The 19426-nt window shown below is 39.3% G+C and overlaps 1 protein-coding gene across 1 annotated transcript in view; it reads right to left on the bottom strand.

Moving 5' to 3' along the window:
* Positions 1 to 3969: 3969 nt before the first annotated feature.
* Positions 3970 to 19426, bottom strand: part of OLAH (oleoyl-ACP hydrolase) — a 32792-nt gene continuing 17335 nt past the window's right edge. The window contains exons 3-7 of the mRNA XM_006872616.1: positions 16001 to 16139; positions 10374 to 10479; positions 9232 to 9392; positions 4962 to 5047; positions 3970 to 4106 (exon numbers count right to left, since the gene is read on the bottom strand). Of these exons, the coding sequence (XP_006872678.1) occupies positions 3970 to 4106; positions 4962 to 5047; positions 9232 to 9392; positions 10374 to 10479; positions 16001 to 16139 (629 nt within the window). The remainder of the gene's footprint in view (positions 4107 to 4961; positions 5048 to 9231; positions 9393 to 10373; positions 10480 to 16000; positions 16140 to 19426) is intronic.

Below are 19426 nucleotides of genomic sequence, written 5' to 3'. Positions count from 1 at the left end.
AAAATGAAATGCAGATGGGTCTCTTGTGATACAATAGTGAATAATTGTTATCAGTACTGATTGTGAGGGTTGGAAATGTAAAGGTAGATGTGTTGTAGCAAGGAGGGGAGTGATTAACATTTCAGTCTAGGAGTGCAGGTCCCTGAGACCATCAAGGGAGAAGAGCAGAGAGCGGGACCCTACTCAGAGAAGCAGTGATGCCTGAGATGGAGGCAGAGACGATGACGTGGAGAGATGGAGCAGCTGGGGACTTTAGACACAGAAAGGGAGAGGGGCTGTGTGCTGACGACCGGGGGGCAGGCTTGCAGGGTATACCCTTTGGTTGGTTGATGATGCATGGAGGGGAGTGTAACCATGGCAATGAAATGTTATACAATAGGATGAAAGTAAAACTAATGTTCTCCTATGTAAACTATCACATAATTCACAATAAAACATTTTAAAAAATGTGAAGTCTGAAAATCATTATGAACCTAATACTTAGTCTTGCCAGTACACAAGCTCTCTGAAGACAAAAACAAAACAAAACAAAAAAACAGCCTTGTTTTAACAGTTCTAAAACCTATTTGAGATTTGAGATTCCATAGTAAAAATATCTGAAAGAACAGTACCAAATTAATAAAACCAAAAACCAAAATGAGACCAGGGAAACAATAAAACAAGATATTTCTATTCTCTGCATAAAAGTTTAGGTCTGGACTCCTGGTGTGGTGCTATAGGATCAGCAATGGACTGCGGACCACAAGGTTGGCAGTTCAAACCCACCAGCTCTCCTCGGAAACCCTACACAGGATCATTATGAGGCAGAACCAACTTGATGGCACTTAATAAACATACAAAACACAATGGTAGACCTGGTGTGGCACTATAGCATCAGCACCGGACTGCTAACCACAAAGCTGGCAGTTCAAACCCACCAGCCACTCCTTGGAAATCCTGTACAGGCATACTATGAGTTGGAACCAGCTCGATGCACTTAATAACAACGATGGTATGACCAGAGGGGTAATTGAGATTATGAACTAAAATAATAAAATCGAGGTTGATTTTCTAATTTGGGGGAGAAAGGATGATTCCCATCTTTACTAAACTTTGCCTAAAGATAATCTTAAATCTTCCCCAGTGAAGCCTAGGCCCTGGTCCCACAAGGAGAATACATCAGTATTGGTAACCCTGGACCTTTCCAACTGAGGGCTTGGAGACTTATAGCTCTTTCTACATGGCCTTCACCTCCCTTAGGTGGAGAAGTAGTAGGGAAAGTCTAGCCCCAAAACTTGACTTCAGATATACCCTCAGACCCCTTTGTGAACTATATTGAAATAAACCTTTTCAAATTAATCATCATTGATCCAAATTACTTTTGTACAAATCCTTCAATAAGGGAGCTCTGGAAGTGATATCAAAGTAGGTGTGATAGTTGAGGTTTTGTGTCAACTTGTGCCAGGGTTCTCAGTGGTTTGGCAGATGAGATCTAGCTGGTCTCCATGATGTAATTTGATGTGATACACCAGTAAAAGGATAAAGAGTAGGATTGTTGCTGTTATTGTTAAGTACCGCTAAGTCAGTTCTGACTCATAGTGACCTTGTATAGGGCTTCCAAGTGGTTGGGTTTGAACTTCCCACCTTGTGGTTTGAAGTCCTGTGCTGATCCTACCTTGACACAAGAGCAGTCCAATTCCACCACCACCCTGAATGGATTTCCTAGAGATTCCCAAAGGATTAACATGAAACACCTCGTATCCAACAAGAGATAAAAGGAGAGAGTCTTGAGCAGAGAGAGAGAGGGACCTCCTACCACCATGACAGAAGAGCCAAGAGGAGTGTGTCCTTTGGACCTGGAAGCTCCTAGATCCAGGGGAAGATTAATACCAAGATGTATGGAGATCTCCAAGGAAAACTAGGCTTACAGAAGCTGAATGGCAACAAAGACCTTCCACCAGAACCAACAAAGAAAAACCTTCCTCAAGAATTGACATTCTGAATTTGGGCTTCTTGTTGTCATTGTTAAGTGTCAAGTTGGTTCTTACTCATAGCGACCCTGTAGAGGTTTCTGAGGAGTGACTGGAGAGTTTGAACCACCGACTTTGTGGTTCAAACAAACCTTGTGGTCCAGTGCTTATCCTACAGTGCCACACCAGCACTCATAGCCTCTTAGACTCAGAGATGATTCTTGTTGTGTCACTGTAGGATAAGCACTGGACTGCTAACCACAAAGGCAGTGGTTTAAAACCATCAGCTGCTCCTTGGAAACCCTATATAAAGGTCACGATGAGTAAGAACCAACTCGACAACATTTAACAACAACAAACTGTGTGAGAATAAATTTCTGGCTGCTTAAGCCATCCACTTGTGGTATTTCTGTTATAGCAGTGCTAGAGAACTAAGATAGTAGGTATTGTTGTTGTTGTTAAGTGCCATAGAGTTGATTCTGACCCATAGCGACCCTGTACAGGGTTTCCAAGGAACAGCTGGTGAGCTTGAAACACCGACCTTGTAGTTCAAATGACTTTGCAGTCTGACGCATTTGTCCACAGCGCCACATCAGGACTCCAAGATAGTAGGTACAATACATACTAAATATTTGACATCATTTACTTTAACATTCTTTAACAAGTGTTTTTTAGCCCCAATTTTATTATGTGACCTTTAACTCAATGACCCTCCCTCATAATGAATTTTGTAGTATTGTTTGTACTTTGTTAAAAAGAAACAATAAAAAAATTTTAAATCCCTCCTATATGCATTTTCATTCATCTTATTTATCAAGCCTGTAGGAATATTATCTTCACAGATGAACAATAACACAATTCCATAGAATATGACCACAAGCAGCAATGCTTTAAAAGTTAGTATTTTAATATGTTAAGCGGTTTAACTCATAAGACATCAGCCACATTAAGGAGCAGAGGTTTTGTGAAGCTCAGGGAATAAGGAAATCAGGGGATCTGATTGCACAGCCAGGTCTCCAAGAGACAAACGACTATAGAGAATGGACAGTTCAGCATCCACGTGACTCTGGAGATGCAGTGACTCTTTGTTCTCTTCAGTAGACATTTCTGGATCCCAGGTGTAGTGTTCTGTCATTATGCTGACTTGTAATTTTCCAATTACAAATTTTGTAATTTTCCAAATTACAAATTTTCCAATTCCAAAAACAAACAATTGTATGTTTCCAATTGTTCTGCTTTCTCCAGATGTCGACTTCATATCATTGCAGAGTGAATCTGAGAACTATTGCAGAGGCTTCCTGTTGGGCATGGCATTTGTACTGGACCATTCCATCTGCCACTGACCAGACTCAGATAGGGTGTCCATGAAGTACTCTCCTAGGCCCCAGTTGGGTATAGCAGGGTAACAGATCACACAGAGTCTACAGGCAAAACTGATGGAGAAGGGACCCCTTAGCAGGGCTGAGGACTTGCTAGAATATACTACTGCAATAATTTGTTGTTGTTAAGGGTCATTGAGTCAGTTCCAACTCATAAAAACCCTGTATAATAGGGTTTCCGAGAAGCTTTTAGGGCTGTCTCAAAGCTATAGATTATAATTTCTTAATAAATGGGATCATTCTATATTTCTAAAGACTAGGTCAAGCTTTGAATTATAGTATGCTAATGAAACAATAATTAAATACCAAACATTATCCCTGACAATCATTTCTAGTGTTGAAACAACTGCAGTGAAAATTGGATAATTCACTAAGCAGGAATTTTGTTGACAACCTTCCCACATATGAAAATCAAAGGTGATTCTAATGTGAAGACAATGGCAGACCTATTCTTTTCTTACCCATCTTTGATCTCAAGATGCATCAATGCACCATGGAGAAAAACATTTATCTATAACAAACTAGCCTGACAATAGAAAAATGTATAATTTTTCATATTTGAATAAGATGAATGAGCTACTTCTGAATAAGACGTTATGATATAATCACTTTGACTATTTTAAGAACAAAAGAAAACATATCTAACAAAGTGTCGTTAGTTCTAGACACTTGGTTATGTACTCCTTGATGAAATTCTCAATGGATGACTCTATAAGATAAAAGTGATTTCCTGGCAGACAGTGCAAGTCAAAACTCCCACTGGTTACAGCTTTCCAAGCTAAAAAGAAACAGAAATATATTTAATAACAAATGATATCACCTGCACAGAAGATTTACTTCCTGTTAATACTTCTCTAAGAGCTGGTAGTGTAATGGATTACAAGCTGCGCTGCTAACCACAAGGTCAACAATTTGAATCTACCAGTCATTCCTCGGGAGGAAGATGAAGCTTTCTCCTCCAGTAAAGATTTACAGCCTTGGAAACCCTACCCAGGGTTGTTATGAGTCAGAACCGACCCTACGTCACAACACCACCACCAGCAGTTGCTGACACTTAGTTGTACAATTACTTCCAGGGTCTTATGTTCCGTGTAGGCTGTATTTTTAATTTCTCTAACACTTACCAGTACATAGTATAATTAATTGCAATCTTTCACTTTATGTGCAACCAACATCTTTCCATTGTACTAAATAAAACTTGGGCCAATTATCTATCCATAAAGGGAGGATCACTCTGTAGGATAAGCCCTGGACTGCGAAGTTAGCCCGGCGGACTGAGCCCATCAGCCACTCTGCAGGAGAAAGATGAAGCTTTTAATCCCTCAAATATTTACAGCTTTGGAAACTCTATGCAGGATAGCTATGAGTTAGAATTGACTGGATGACACTTAACAACAACAACAGTTACTGCTTCTTGATGTTGTTAAGTGCCATTGAGTCAGTTCTGACTCACTGGGAGGCTGTTTAGGGCTTCCAATAAGCAGCTGAGGGGTTTGAATCACCAACCTAGTGGTTAGCAGTATAGTGCTCATCCAATAGCGCTACACCAGGACTCCAGTAATTGCTAGTTGACATTTACTGAGCATCATAAAATAATTCAATAAAAATATACAAACTATCAAAATAACTTCACCTTCTGCACCCTTTATCAATTCATCTTCAGATCCAAGGAAACATGTTAAGTCACAAGAAAGGACAGCCTCAGATTGGATTTCAAAGCTGTAAACATAAAAGAGCTTTTTTATACTTTTCATAGTCCACATCTTAGAATCCTTTCTTAGCTTCACTTAAACACTACTGTATCCTTGTTTCTTTCCCTTTGGCTATTCCCCAAAATTCAAACATTTTTCATCAGTGGTACTTCTACCTACCAGAACCTGCCTGACTCACAGTTGTTGTTAAGTGCCGTTGAGTCAATTCCAACCCATAGCAACCCTGTATAGGGTTTCCAAGGAGCAGCTGGTGAGCTTGAACCACCAACCCTGCAGTTCAAATGACTTTGCAGTCTGACGCATTAGCCCACAGTGCCACACCAGGACTCCTGACTCACAGTGGTCTCATCTAATATCTTGAGCGCTTCAAGTGGCAGCAGATAGCCCCTGGGCACAAAGTCCAACTCAGCATGAGGCTGGTTACAATTAGTACTTCCAACTGTCATTCCCCAGAAATCACTGTTGGTATTGTTATCTGAGAGTCCTGGTGTGGTGCTGCAGGACAACACGCTGGACTACAGGGTTAGGTTGAGTCGCCAGGTTAGCAGTTCAAACCTACCAGCCATTCCTCAGAAACTCCTATACAGGGTCGCTATGAGTTGGGATCAATTTGATGGCATTTAACAACAATAATTGTTATTTGTTGTCATTGAGTCCATTCTGAGCCATAGAAAGCCCACGTGACAAAGCAGAACTGCTCCGTGAGGTTTTCTTTATGGAAAGGTAATCTTTATGGAAACAGATCATCAGATCTTTCTCCCGTGGAACTGAACAATTAACCTTTCAGTTGGTAGCCTCATTTTTAGTCATGTTTTGTTAAGTGCTGTCAAGTTGATTCCAACTCATAGAGACCCTGTATAGGGTTTGTCAGAAGCAGCTGGTGAACCTGAACCGCCGAACTTGCAATTCAAAGAGACCTTGCAGTCTAGCTCATTAACCCACATTGTCACATTATGGCTCTTCAGAAATTACTCCCTCTCCATGGTCTATCAGAGGGCTGAAATGTTCAAGCAAGCAGGGCCTCTGAGTTGGTTTTATCTATTCTCACTTTAATCACAGCAATCTTTATTGAGGTAGGTGTTAGGTCCTGTTTTAGACACTAGGGACACATTGAAAAACACACTCCCTGTCCTCCTATAGCTTACATACTGGCTAGGAACACAGATAATAACAGTCAACTGGAGAAAGGGGTATGTGGAACCAAGTTCTGGGTGATCTGAAAACACTGGGCAAGAGGATGGGGTAGGATTAGGGTTAGGTAAGGTTTCCCTAGGAAAATGGATCTGGATAAATATGAAAAAAACTTGGCAAAGGGGATAGAGTCAAGAAGGAAGGAAGGAGTAGAATGAGCTTAAATTAATGATAGTTGTTTAAATGATGAAGGGGACATAGGTGTAAATTAAGGTAGATGAGGCAGGCAAGGGCCAAATCTAGGCCACGTAAAGGATTTTGGTCTTTCTTGATGTAGCTGTTATTGCTAGATGCTGTTGATTCCCACTCCTAGTGACCCTGTGTACAGCAGAACAAAACACTGCCCAGTCCTACACCATCCTCACAATAGAGTAATAGGAAGGCATGATTTTAAAATAATTTCTCTAAATTAAACAGAAAAGGAACAACATAATCAAAGTTGGCTTTTGTAATAGTCTTCTGAATATGGTTGAGGAATGGATTGGCAAAAAGTAAGGATTTATGAAAGGGGCAACGGTGGATGTGGTAGCATTCTCATTGGGTTCAATTTCTGGCCAACATGCCACCAGTCCATCAGTGGAAGCTTGTGTGTTGCTATCATGCTAAACAGGCTTCAGCAGAGCTTTCAGACTAAGATGAGTTAGGAAGACAGGTCTGGCAATGTATTTAAATGAAAGCTCTATGGATCCCAATGGTTTGACTCCCTTCTGCATAGGGTTGTTGTGAACCAAGTGACTCAATGGCAGCTCACAATAATAACAACAAAGCTATATAAAAGAATCAATTAAGTGGCTCTTTCAATAGTCCAGGCAAGGATTTCTGCTTTTGCTTAGGATATACAAAACTGGAAGGAATGCCATTCCTGCCCTAACAAAGAGGAAGGGCCAGATACACTACAAGGTCAACGCTTGCTTTTTTTTAAAACTCATTGGAGTGCTAAATCCCTCTAAGAGATGAAAGTGTGGTCTAGCTCACTCATGGTAACCACTCATGGTGGCTGCTGTCCAAGCAGGTCAGAAGAATCTGTTACAATTTTAATAATCTGTTTGAGACCAAGGGTGTGTGATAGTGGGCCAGACTAGAATAGCTGGATGCCTCCAACACAGAAGAAATTCACGTGGATTTCAAGGCTGTTTCCCATAGCCTCCAGGAAGGGTTCAAGAGAAAGATTAGGAGCAAGGCAAGAGGCCAAAGAGAGTAGAACAGAGGGTAGCAGCCCTAATGGCACAGTGGTTAAGTGCTCTGCTGCTAACTGAAAGGTTAGTGGTTTGAACCTACCTAGATGCTTACTTATACTATATAGACGATGCCCATTCACCTGTGTGGATCATAACAAACTATGGATAGCACTATAATAACCGGGCATTCCAGAACACTTAATTGTGCTCACAAGGAACCTGTACATAGACCAAGAGGCAATTATTCTAACAGAACATGGGGACACTGAGTGGTTTAAAATCAGGAAAAGGGTGTGCCAGGGTTGTATCCTTTCACCATACTCATTCAAGCTGTATGCTGTGCAGATAACCTGAGTAGCTGGACTATATGAAGAAGAACATGGCATCAGGATTGAAGGAAGAGGCATTGAAAACCTGTGATATTCAGATTATACAACCTTGCTCGCTGAAAGCGAGTAAGACTTGAAATACTTATTGATGAAGATCAAAGACCACAGCCTTTGATATGAGTTGTACCTCAATGTAAAGAAAACAAAAATCCTCACCATTGGACCAATAAACAACATCCATATCAATGGAGAAAATGTTAAAGTTGTCAAAGATTTCAGTTTGCTTGAATCCACAATCAATGATCATGGAAGCAGGAGTCAAAAAATCAAATTACATATTGCATTGTGCAAATCTGCTGCAAAATACCTCTTGCAAGAGTTCAAGAGCAAAGATATCAATTTGAGGACGAACGTGCGCCTGAACCAAACCATAGTATTTTCCATTAACTCATATGCATGTGAAAGTTGGACAATGAATAAGGAAGACCTTAGAACTGATGCATTTGAATTAAAGTGTTGGAGAAGAATATTGAAAGTACCATGGAATGCCAGAAGAACAAACAAATCTGTCTTGGAAGAAGCACAACCAGAAAGCTTCTTAAAAGCAAGGATGGGGAGACTTCATCTCACATACTCTGGACATGTTAGCAGAAGGGGCCAGTCCCCAGAGAAGGACATCATGCTTTTTAAAGGGAACAGTCAGTGAAAAAGAGGAAGAATCCCAACAAGATGGAATGATACAGTGGCAGCAAAAATGGGCTCAAACATAAGAATTGTGAGGATGGCGCAAAACAAGGCAGTGTTTTGTTCTGTTGTGCAGAAGGTCACTATGAGTCAAAACCAACTGGACCACACCTAATAACAAGAAAGGACCCAATGCTGACTTCACAATAAATTCTATGGGGATGTTAGAATTAGGAAGAGCCATTTTAAGTTTAGAATATTGGGGTAAGCTTTACAGAGTGTTAGGACTTCAATCCTATCAGATAACCCACTATCAACCCAGGCATCCCACAAGACAAGGGATGGACAAGCACTCTGGAGCAAAATGAGTCCAGGACAAAATTCCCCAAAACCAAACCTAGCAAACCATTACTCCTTTCCTGGTTCACTTTCCCATTTAATTTGTCTTAAAGTTCTGAAAGAAAACTTCCAACACTAGGTGTTTATTTACTTTTGCTGATCCATCTAAGAAAATGAAAATGCTTTGGCATTAAGTCACTCAACAAATACTAACGGCGTGGTTTAAAAATGCATTTTGAACGATATTATTTTTTAAAGTAAAAAAAATATTCTATTCATCTTTTATAAATGCAATTTCTGTGCCAAGACTCCATTAGTTGGAATTTTGAACCAATATGAATATTACAGGTAACCTCCAAGGAAATGAAATCAAACTCCTAGAATGTTGTCTTCTTGGACACGTAAACTCAGAAAACTCCCAGTCTGCATGTTTCTATAAATAATTATCGTAAAAAATCTTAGGTACTTACATAAAACTCCTCATCAGGTTTATATCTGCCATCAGTACAGGAACATGTTCTTGAAGATGTGAGTTGTCAATTAAATTTTGGGGAGTGCCTCCATTAGTCGCAAGAAAATGGTAAATTCTATTTTCTGTCAGATCTTTGTCTTCTGGAATTGGAAGCCGGACCTTGGACATGAAACATTAACAACATAGGCCTTACATTTCATAGCAAGCACTCATCCATAAATGGACAACTATTTCTCCAAGGAAAAGTCACTAAATCGAGGGTAAGAGGTGAACTTTTTTTATTGTATATATATTTTAAGGGATACCTAACGCTTTTCGCTATCAGTCAGAACCGACTTGACAGCACTTAACAACAACATTTTAAAAGTAGGTAGAAGAAATTTCCAAAGTCATTATGCCACCAAAATGGCAGCCTAAACTTAGACCCTAGATCAATCAATCAGGATCCTCTCCAGGTAAGGAGAGGAAAACCAAAAGAATGGGAGGGAGAAGCCGCAGGAACCACAGCATTGGGTTTACAAAGTCACGGTCATTTAGAAAATCTGACACTCTCCCCTTTTGAGATTTTTATGATTCATCCCTGGTTCTTATCCAGTTATTCTACTGAAAGTTGATGACTCAGGATGAAAAAAAAAAGCTCTCTGGAGGTGCCATGGGTGATGCAGACACGGTCTGGGGTACAGTCAGAGTAATGGAGAGATGATGATATTAAAAAGAGGTTTGATGGACTTTTCATTAGTAAGTTTATCCCTGTCTTTGGCCTCATCCTGGATGACAAAATTAATGTCATCGGGTAGAAAAATTACAAAAATAACCAAACAAAAGCCAGTTGCTGTCAAATCTGTTGGTTCTTTTGGCATCCCATGGCACTTTCAATATTCTCCTCCAACACCATAACTCAGTTGACTCTTGGTGACCTCAAATATATCAGGGGAGATCTATGCACCACGGAGTTTTCAATGGTTGATTTTGGAAAAGAAGATCACCAGGCTTTTCTTCTGAGATACTTCTGGGTGGATTTGAACTGCCAATCTTGGTTAGTACCGATGGGCCACCCAGGGACTCCTAGCAAAACAAGGGTTTGCTATTTCCTTCCAATCTTCCTGCTCTTCACCCCCACTCCTTAAGGAAAAGGACAACACTTACATGAGGAGCATTTGCACTTGACACAAACAAATGCATTGGCTCGAGCTGATGTCTTTCTTTCAGTCGTGCTGCAGTCATAAAGGCAATATAGGATCCCATGCTAAATATGGGCAAGAGAAAAAAGATAACTGTTCAACATAACTCATGATAATCCACCCAAAGCCAGTAAGGACAAGTATTATAAACATAGTGATACTGTAACACAGTGAACAGAAAAGATAGGCTCATTAAAGCAATAACACCAATTTATTTATAAAAGTTTTTTTTTCATAGTTAATATTGCCATTATGTATGTGTGTGTGTGTATGTATATGGGTGTATATATATATATAGTTGGTTGGTTATGTGCCATGGCATCGGTTCCAACTCATAGTGACCCTATACAGGGTTTCCAAGGCTATAAATTTTTCTGGGAGCAGAAAGCCTCATCTTTTTCCCAAGGAACTGCTGGTAGATTCGAACTGCTGACCTTAAGGTTTGCAGCCCGATTTGTAACCACTACGCTACTATATATATATATATCCAGATACCCTAGGCACTTCACTCTGTGATTTTAGTACTAATTTCCACAGTGCCTTGAATTTAATTTCCTTTTCACCCTTAAAGGAGACTTGTGTGAGGCCATGGGTTAAGCATTGGACTGCTAACCAAAAGGCTGGCAGTTCACACCCACTAGCTGTTCTTTAGTGGAAAGATGAGGCCGTCTGCTCTTATAAAGAATTACTTCCTCACTTTCTCAGAACCCCTCTGGGGCCATTCTATTCTGTCCTATAGGGTCACTCTGAGTGGGAACTGACTCACCAACAGTGGGTGGGTGGTGTTTTCTCCTTTAAAGATGTATAGCAGGGTTTCTTTGGTAGTATGTACCAGCAGTTCTCAAGTGTGATCTGTGGACTCCCTGGGGTTCCCTAAACCACTTCACGGGGTCTGTGATGTCAGAACTATTTTCATAATAATATGAAGATGTCACTTACCTTTTCCACACTCAGAGTGCACAGTTTAGTTTGCCAGAGGCTACATGACATGGGGTATTGCAGACATGTGAATGCAGAAGCAGAAATCAGAACACAGCTGTCTTCTATAAAGTCCAACCATGAGCAGATTGACAAAAGTGTGCCACCATGCCATGCTTCTCACCAAATGTTTTTTTAAATGTTTCTTGCCCCCACACACTATCTCATTGATGCTAGCATATTGTAGGCTTATTATTGGAATTTTAGATAAATTAGAAACTAAGTTTATTTACATTTTATAAGCTTTGGTTTTTAATATGGTAAATAATGACAAACAAAAACCAAAGGTTCTGAGGTCATCAATGCATTTTAAAAGCTTAAAAGGTTCCTGGAACCAAAAAGTCTGTGAAGTGCTAGTATACATTATGTAGACAATAATGTCAGAACTGATTCACTTTTAATTTATGTATGTATATACCTTATGAGAGAAAGGAAAACTCAATCCTATGTTCACTGCCGTGTAAATTGGTAGGTTACTTGGAATTATGTGCCAAAAGCTTTAACAATGTGCATGCCCGTTAACTAAATTCTCCTAAGAAACTTATGTTGTTGTTATTAAGTGCCATCAAGTCAGTTCCAACCCATAGCAACCCTGTATCAGGTTTCTAAGGCACAGCTGGTGGGTTTGAACCACCAACCTTGTGGTTCGCAGTTCAGTGCTGATCCTACAGTAACACAACAGGACTCCAAGAAATTTATAACTTATAAACTACAATAAGATACAAATAAAATACTTGTAGTTACAGTAAGATACAAATATTTGTAGATAAACACATCTATAAATATGCTTTTTGAAGTATTGTCTATAACAGAAAAATAACTCTCAAGCCCACAAAAGATTGTTGTTGTTGTTGTTGTTAAGTGCCATCAAGTTGAAACTGACTCTTAGCAACCTTATGCACAGCAGAATGAAACACTAGCCAATCCTGGGCCAACCTCACTATTGTTGCCACGCTTGAGACCACTGATGCTGCCACTTTGCCAATCCATCTCGCTGGGGATCTTCCTCTTTTTCTCTGACCCTCCACCTTAACAAACATGACATCCTTATCCTTCTCCAGAGACTGGTCCCTCCTGACAACATGTCTGAAGTATGAGAGATGAAGTTTGGCCATCTTGACCTCCAAGGAGCACTCTGGCTGCACTTCGTCCAACACAAATCTGTTGGTTCTTTAGGCAGTCCATGGCACTTTCAATATTCTCCTCCAACACCATAACTCAAAACCATCAATTATTCTACGGTCTTCCTTATTCACTGTCCAGCTTTCACATGCATATGAGGTTACTGAAAATACCATGGCTTGGGTCAGGAGCACCTTAGTCTTCAAGCTGACATCTTTGCTCATTTTCAACATGTTAAAAAGGTCTTATGCAGCACATTTGCCTAACGTCATACGTTGTTTGATTTCTTGACTGCTGCTTCCATGAGTGTTGATGGTTGATCCAAGAAGAATGAAGTCTTGACAACTTCAATCTTTTCTCCATTGATAAGAATGCTGTTTATTGGTCCAGTGGTGAGGATTTTTGTTTTGTTTACACTGAGATGCAATCCATACCAAAGGCTGTGCTCTTTGATCTTCATCAGTAAATATTTTAAGTCCTCTTCACTTTCAGCAACCAAGGTTGTATCATCTACATATTGCAGGTTGTTAATGAGTCTTCCTCCAATCCTGATGCCATGTTTTTCTTCATATAACCCAGCTTCTTGGATTATTTGCTCAGCATACAGATTGGATAAGTATGGTGAAAGAATTCAACCCTGTCACAGCACACCTTTTAAATTTTTAAACCATTCAGTGTTCCCATGTTCTGTTCAAACAACTGCCTCTTGGTTCATGTACAGATTCCTCATGAGCACAAGTAAGTGTTCCGGAATACTCATACTTTGCAATGTTGTCCATAGCTTGTCATGATCCACATAATCGAAAGCCTTTGTGTAGTCGATAAAGCACAGGTAAACATCTTTCTGATATTCTCTGCTTTCAGCCAAGATCCATCGGACATTAGCAATGATATCCCTCATTCCACAGCCTCTTCTGAATCTGGCTTGAGCCTCTGGAAGTTCTCTGTCAATGTATGCTTGCAAATATTTCTGTATTACCTTTAGTAAAACCTTACTCACATGGGATATCAAAGATATTGTCCAATGATTTCTGCATTCTGTTGGGTCACCTCTCTTTGAAATGGGCGCAAATATGGATCTCTTCCAATCAGTTGGCCAGATAATTATCTTCCAAATTTCTTGGTATAAGATGAGTGAGTGCCTCCTGTGCCACCTCACTTTCTTGAAAGATTTCATTTTTTCATTCCATCAATTCCTGGTGCCTTGTTCTTTGCCAATACCTTCAGTGCACCTTGGACTTCTTCCTTCAGTATCATTGGCTCTTAATCATATACTACCTTTTGAAATGGTTGAACATCAACCATTTCATTTTAGTACAGTGACTCTGTGTATTCCTTCCATCTTCTTTTGATGCTTTCTGCATCAATAAAGCAAATTATGAAACAATATATACTTGTAGACTGTGAAAGACTTCCACAGCAATATTACGTTAAAAAAAATCAGGTTAATTAGGACCCAAGATAAAATAGGACATATAAAAGTACTATGTTGTTGTTGTTGTTAAGTGCTATTGAGTCAGCGCCAACTCATAACAACCCTGTGTAGGGTTTCAAGGAGCAGCTGGTGAGCTTAAACACCGACAATGAGATTCAAACAGGCCTTGCATACCAGCACATTAACCCACAATGCCACACCAGGATCATATAAACAATGTAAAGGATAATGGGATAATGGATACTTTTATTTTTTGTAGCGCTGCAGGATAATGCCTTGGACTGCAAAGTTGGCTTGAAGTGCCAGGTCAGTAGTTCAAATCCACCAACCTCTCCTTGGAAACCCTATACAGGGTGGCTATGAGTTGGGGCCAACTCCATGGCACTTAACAACAACAATATATGTATTGTTGTTATTGTTAAGTGTTGTCAAGTTGGTTCTGACTCATAGCAACCCTGTATGGAGTGTCAAGGAGTAGCTGATGGATTTGAACTGTCCTTATATTATATGCTATATTAGTCAACACTTTCTGAGTCCTTACCATATACCAGCAGGAGAAAGATGAGGCTCTGCTCCCACAAAGATACACAGTCTCAGAAATCCTATAAAGGGATGCTAAGAGTTGACATTGACTTGGTGGCAATGGGTTTGGTTTGGAGGTATTACAAACCAAGCAATTTATTATCATTATTCATTTAATTATTACAAAAGGGAACTATTGTCATTACAGCTTTACAGAGGAAGAAACTAACTCAGAGAGCCCTACGCCTTTACCAAAGGTCACGCCCTGGTAAAAGACCTCAGGGTTCATGGCCTACCTCAACATACAACCTAACTTGAAAACATATACTATTTGCATAACATGTAAATGGTTTTTTTAGGGATTTATTAAATTTATTAATGTTTTCCAAGAACCAAGTGTGGTTTTATTGTTTGTTTTCTCTATTAATTTTCTAGTTCATCAGTTTCTGTTTAACTTTTCATTTTTTCTTTACATTTCTTATGTTGTTTTTCTAGATTCTGAGGATGGAAGTTTAATAGTTAATTTGAGAGCTTTCTTTTCTCATTGAATGGTTTAAATTTCCTTCTAAGCATTGCATCCGTACATTTTGATATGCTATGTTTTCATTTTCATTCAGCTAAATTCATTTTCAAGTTTTTCTTTGATCTATGGGTTTTTTTAAAAAGTGTGATGTTCCAAGCATTTTTTGAGGCGTTCCAGATATCTTTTTGATACTATTTCTAGTTTAGTACTATTGTGGTCAGAGAAAAAAAATTTCTTTGTTTTGTTTTTACTGTGGTAAACACACACACACACATATATAACGTAACACCATTCTAACTGTGTTGACATGTACACTTCACTGACATTAATTGTGTTCAGCACATTGAGTAATGACCATCACTGTCTACCTCCAAACGTTTCCATTTTCTGCAACAGCAACTCATTGTCCCCTAAGGAATGAGTTCCCATTTCCCCCCTCCTTCCACCCACCCCGTGTAACCCCTAATCAACTTTGGTTTGTATACATTTGTCCATTCTAGTTATTTTACATAAGTGGAATTATACAAGATCTGTCCTTTCCCAACGGATTATATCATTCTTAGTTTAAAAAAAATTAGGTTGCTGTTTAGAGTTTTGATTTTATGTCTTGCTTTTTGTTTCCCAAAAGTAAAAAGATCTAATTACTATAAAAAACAGCCAATTATAAGAATTGTGACTGCCTGTAATTAACCAACATGTTCGGGCTATTTTCGAGTGAGAAAATACTAAAAGGAGCCCAGGACTTACACACTCCTTAAAGGAGAATTTCAATTCATCCTATCACATGGTATTGAAATGTTTATGCAGAAGTGGCACAATTTCTCCCTGTCGTACTCTCTTACTTGAGAACCAATATTACCACAGTTAATCAATCACTCCCTCAATCAGTGATGAAGCAGTATAGCCCAATAGAAATGTACATATCTCACAAGACACAATGAACATTGATCATGAACCCTGATTGGAGAAACATTCCCAAATGTCTGTTAAAGCAGATTTTATATACCTGTGACCAAAAAATGCAAACGGTTTATCCTGGAGGATTGGCAGCAAAGCACAAATAATTTCATCAACTACATGGAAGAAATCACTTGCAAAAGGTTCTTCATATCGACTTTCTCTTCCAGCAAGCCTTATGGAGTGCACTGGAGATGGAGAAAAGCAACTTAGTACATGCAGACAGTGACTGAGATATGGTGATGTTCTAAAAGGATATATATATACCCACTCCCTGGTCAGGTTAGGCTTCAAAGATAAAATCATTATGCAAAATTCTGTGTTGTGTGGAAATGCAGGATGACCATATTAGATCACAAAATGAGGATGATGACATCATTACAGACCTGCCAAATTACATCATTTACAGAACTGCCAAGCCACTGAAAATTATGACCCAGTTAAGTTGACACATAACTTCAATCATCACAGCCAGCAATACTCTCACTTTGCATCTTAGTATGTCATGCCTATGTGCAAAATAGTCAATGGTAGATTTTGTTTTTGTTTTACTATTTTCATAAATGTGAATTGTTGGACAATGAGATAGTTGATAAGTGAAAAGTGGGTATATTTCTATGGTGTGAACAATTGGAAAGAAACAAGTGATAATTTTATACACAAATTGGCAAAAATAGAAACATTTTCTGGGAATAATAATATTATCCAGAATTTGTTGTTGTTGTTGTTGTTAGGTACTATCAAGTCACTATTGACTCATAGAGACCTAATGCACAGCAAAACGAAACACTGCCCAATCCTGGGCCAACCTCACAATTGTTGCCACGCTTGAGCCCACTGATGCTGCCACTTGGCCAATCCATCTTGTTGGGTGTCTTCCTCTTTTTCTCTGACCTTCCACCTTACCAAACATGATATCCTTCTCCAGCGACTGGTCCCTCCTGACAGTATGTCCGGAGTATAAGAGACAAAGTTTGGCCATCCTGGCCTCCAAGGAGCACTCTGGCTGCACTTCTTCCAACACAGATCTGTTGGTTCTTTTGACAGCCCATGGTACTTTCAATATTTTCCTCCAGGATATAGAACAATAAGTTTTATACACAGCTGGTGGCATTGTAGGATAAGCACCCAACTGCTAACTGAAAGCTCAGCAGTTCAAATTTACCAGCTGTTCCTCAGGAGAAAGATGAGACTGTTTTGCTCCAGGAAAGATTTGCAGTCTTGAAACTCTATAGAGGGGCCCTATGAGTTTGAATTAAGGAGCTCTGGTAGCGTAGTGTTTACGAATCGGTCTGTGAACTGCAAGCTCAGCAGTTGGAAACTACCAGCTGTTCTGCGGGAGAAAGATGAGGCTTTCTGCTCCCATAAAGATTTACAGCCTTGGAAACCCTGTACAGGGTCTCTATGAGTTGGAACCGACTCCACGGCACTTAACCACAACAACAACATGAGTTTGAATTGACTCAGTGGCCGTGGGTTATGGTAATGTAAATCATTGAAATTCCTCTAGAAAACAAGTTGATGTTATTTCAAGTTGTTGGAGACATTTATAACTTATTGCTGTTGTTGTCAGGTGCCATGGGGCAGTTCCACTCACAGCAATACCATAGACAACAGAACGAAACTGTGCGGGTCCTGTGCAGTCTCAGAATCTTTGCTTGTTTGAGCCCATTTTTACAGCCACTGGTTCAATCACATTTGTTGAAGGTCTTCCTCTTTTTCACTAACCCTTCACTTTACCGTGCATGATGGTCTTATCCAAAGTATGTGAGACGAAGTCTCGCCATCCCTACTTCTGAAAAGCATTCCACTGTATTTTTTTTCAAAACAGATGTGTTCATTCTTCTGGTAGTTCATGGCATACATATTCAATAGTCTTACCAACACCATAATTGAGCACACCAATTCTTTGATCTTCTTCTTTTATCGTCCAATTTTTGCATAGACATGAGGCAGTTGAAACTCTCATGGCAGGTTCAGGCACACCACACCTTAGTCCTTTTTGTCTTACTAACTAACCAGATTACAAAAAATAATCATGGTAGACACCTTAGACATCCTTCTAATAGGCCTATTGATTTGAACATGATTTTAATGCCTATAAAGAGGAGAATAAATACAAAGAGAAGTCAGAAAGTACTGCTATAAATCATACAAACTTATTAAACAAAAATATTAAAATGTGAAGCTAATGTTTCTCAACATATCCTCCATCTAGGTATGCACACTTCTGAAGGGGGTATTCCCATCTTTCTAACCCTTTTCTAAAGAATTCTGTGCTCTTTGGTTTTGTTGTTGTTGTTATGTGCCGTGGAGTCGGTTCCGACTCAGAATGGCCCTGTACTGGGTTTCCAAGGCTGTAAATTTTTATGGGAGCAGAAAGCCTCAATTTTCTCCCATGGAATAGCTGGTAGTTTCGAACTTCTGATCCTGAGGTTCGCAGCCCTATTCATAACCACTACGCTCTTTGGTTTACACCATAACAAAATGGCAACTTTTGTATACTTGAGAGACTCAAATTGTATTCCCTTGAAATGTTCTTTGAGTTTTGAGAACAGAAAGAAGTGACAAGGGCAGGGCTGTAGGATAGATAGTGTCAATGAAATTCTTGTAGGAAAGCCCTTGCTACCCTTGATGAATAAGCAGGTCATTGTCATGATGGAAAAAAACAAAAGATTCTTAGTGCAACGTTCCTGACCATTTTTCACCAATGCAGTTTTCAATTTTATTAAACTTCTTCATAATAAGTCTCCAAGGACGTCCTGTGTCCTTGGAGAAAAGCTATCAAAATTACTTCCTGGGGATTCCCGAAAAACAGTTGTCATAACCTTCTGAGCTGACGTCTCTGTCTTGAATTTAACTGGCCCAGCAGATCCTCTAGGAAACGACTGTTGTTTTTTAAGAAGGTGTCCTAATGATATCAAGACAAGTGCATTACTGAGAGAACTTGTCTAGATCACCCACTGATTGTAGAGACATGTTTAAACAACTTTTGTCTGTAATGAACCTGTGCATGTATGAACTGGAACCCTAGTAGCAATATTTTCTGACTTACTCTTGTATATAAATTGTGTTATAGTTATACGAGCTAAGCAACAGAATACTATGAAACAGTAAGAAAAAAAAAATAAATGAAGTAGAGACACATATCCACATGAATGAGTTTTTAGAAATAGAAACTGAGGTGAAAAACAACCAATTTGCAGAGGAATGTTTACAACACGTTACATTCATATGAGAAATATGTGAAATGATTCGATATCTTGCTTATGTCAGTATTTGGGGGTGCAAAAGGAAAGGTACAACTAGGGGTAGGTACAGGAGACTTTACTTGTGTTGGTAATGTTTTATTCTTTAATGGACTTAACTAATTTTGTGATATTTCTTCTTTGTACTTTAAAAAATATCAATTACTTTTTAAATGATTTAAAGGAGCAGCATTTGCCTGTATTGATGTATGAATGGTTGATTAAAA

This window comes from Chrysochloris asiatica, unplaced genomic scaffold (genome assembly GCF_000296735.1).
Source record: "Chrysochloris asiatica unplaced genomic scaffold, ChrAsi1.0 scaffold00206, whole genome shotgun sequence".
NCBI classification, from domain to species: Eukaryota; Metazoa; Chordata; class Mammalia; order Afrosoricida; family Chrysochloridae; genus Chrysochloris; species Chrysochloris asiatica.
The sequence above is the reverse complement of the archived record's forward strand: the minus strand, read 5'-3'. Positions and strand labels throughout refer to the sequence as shown.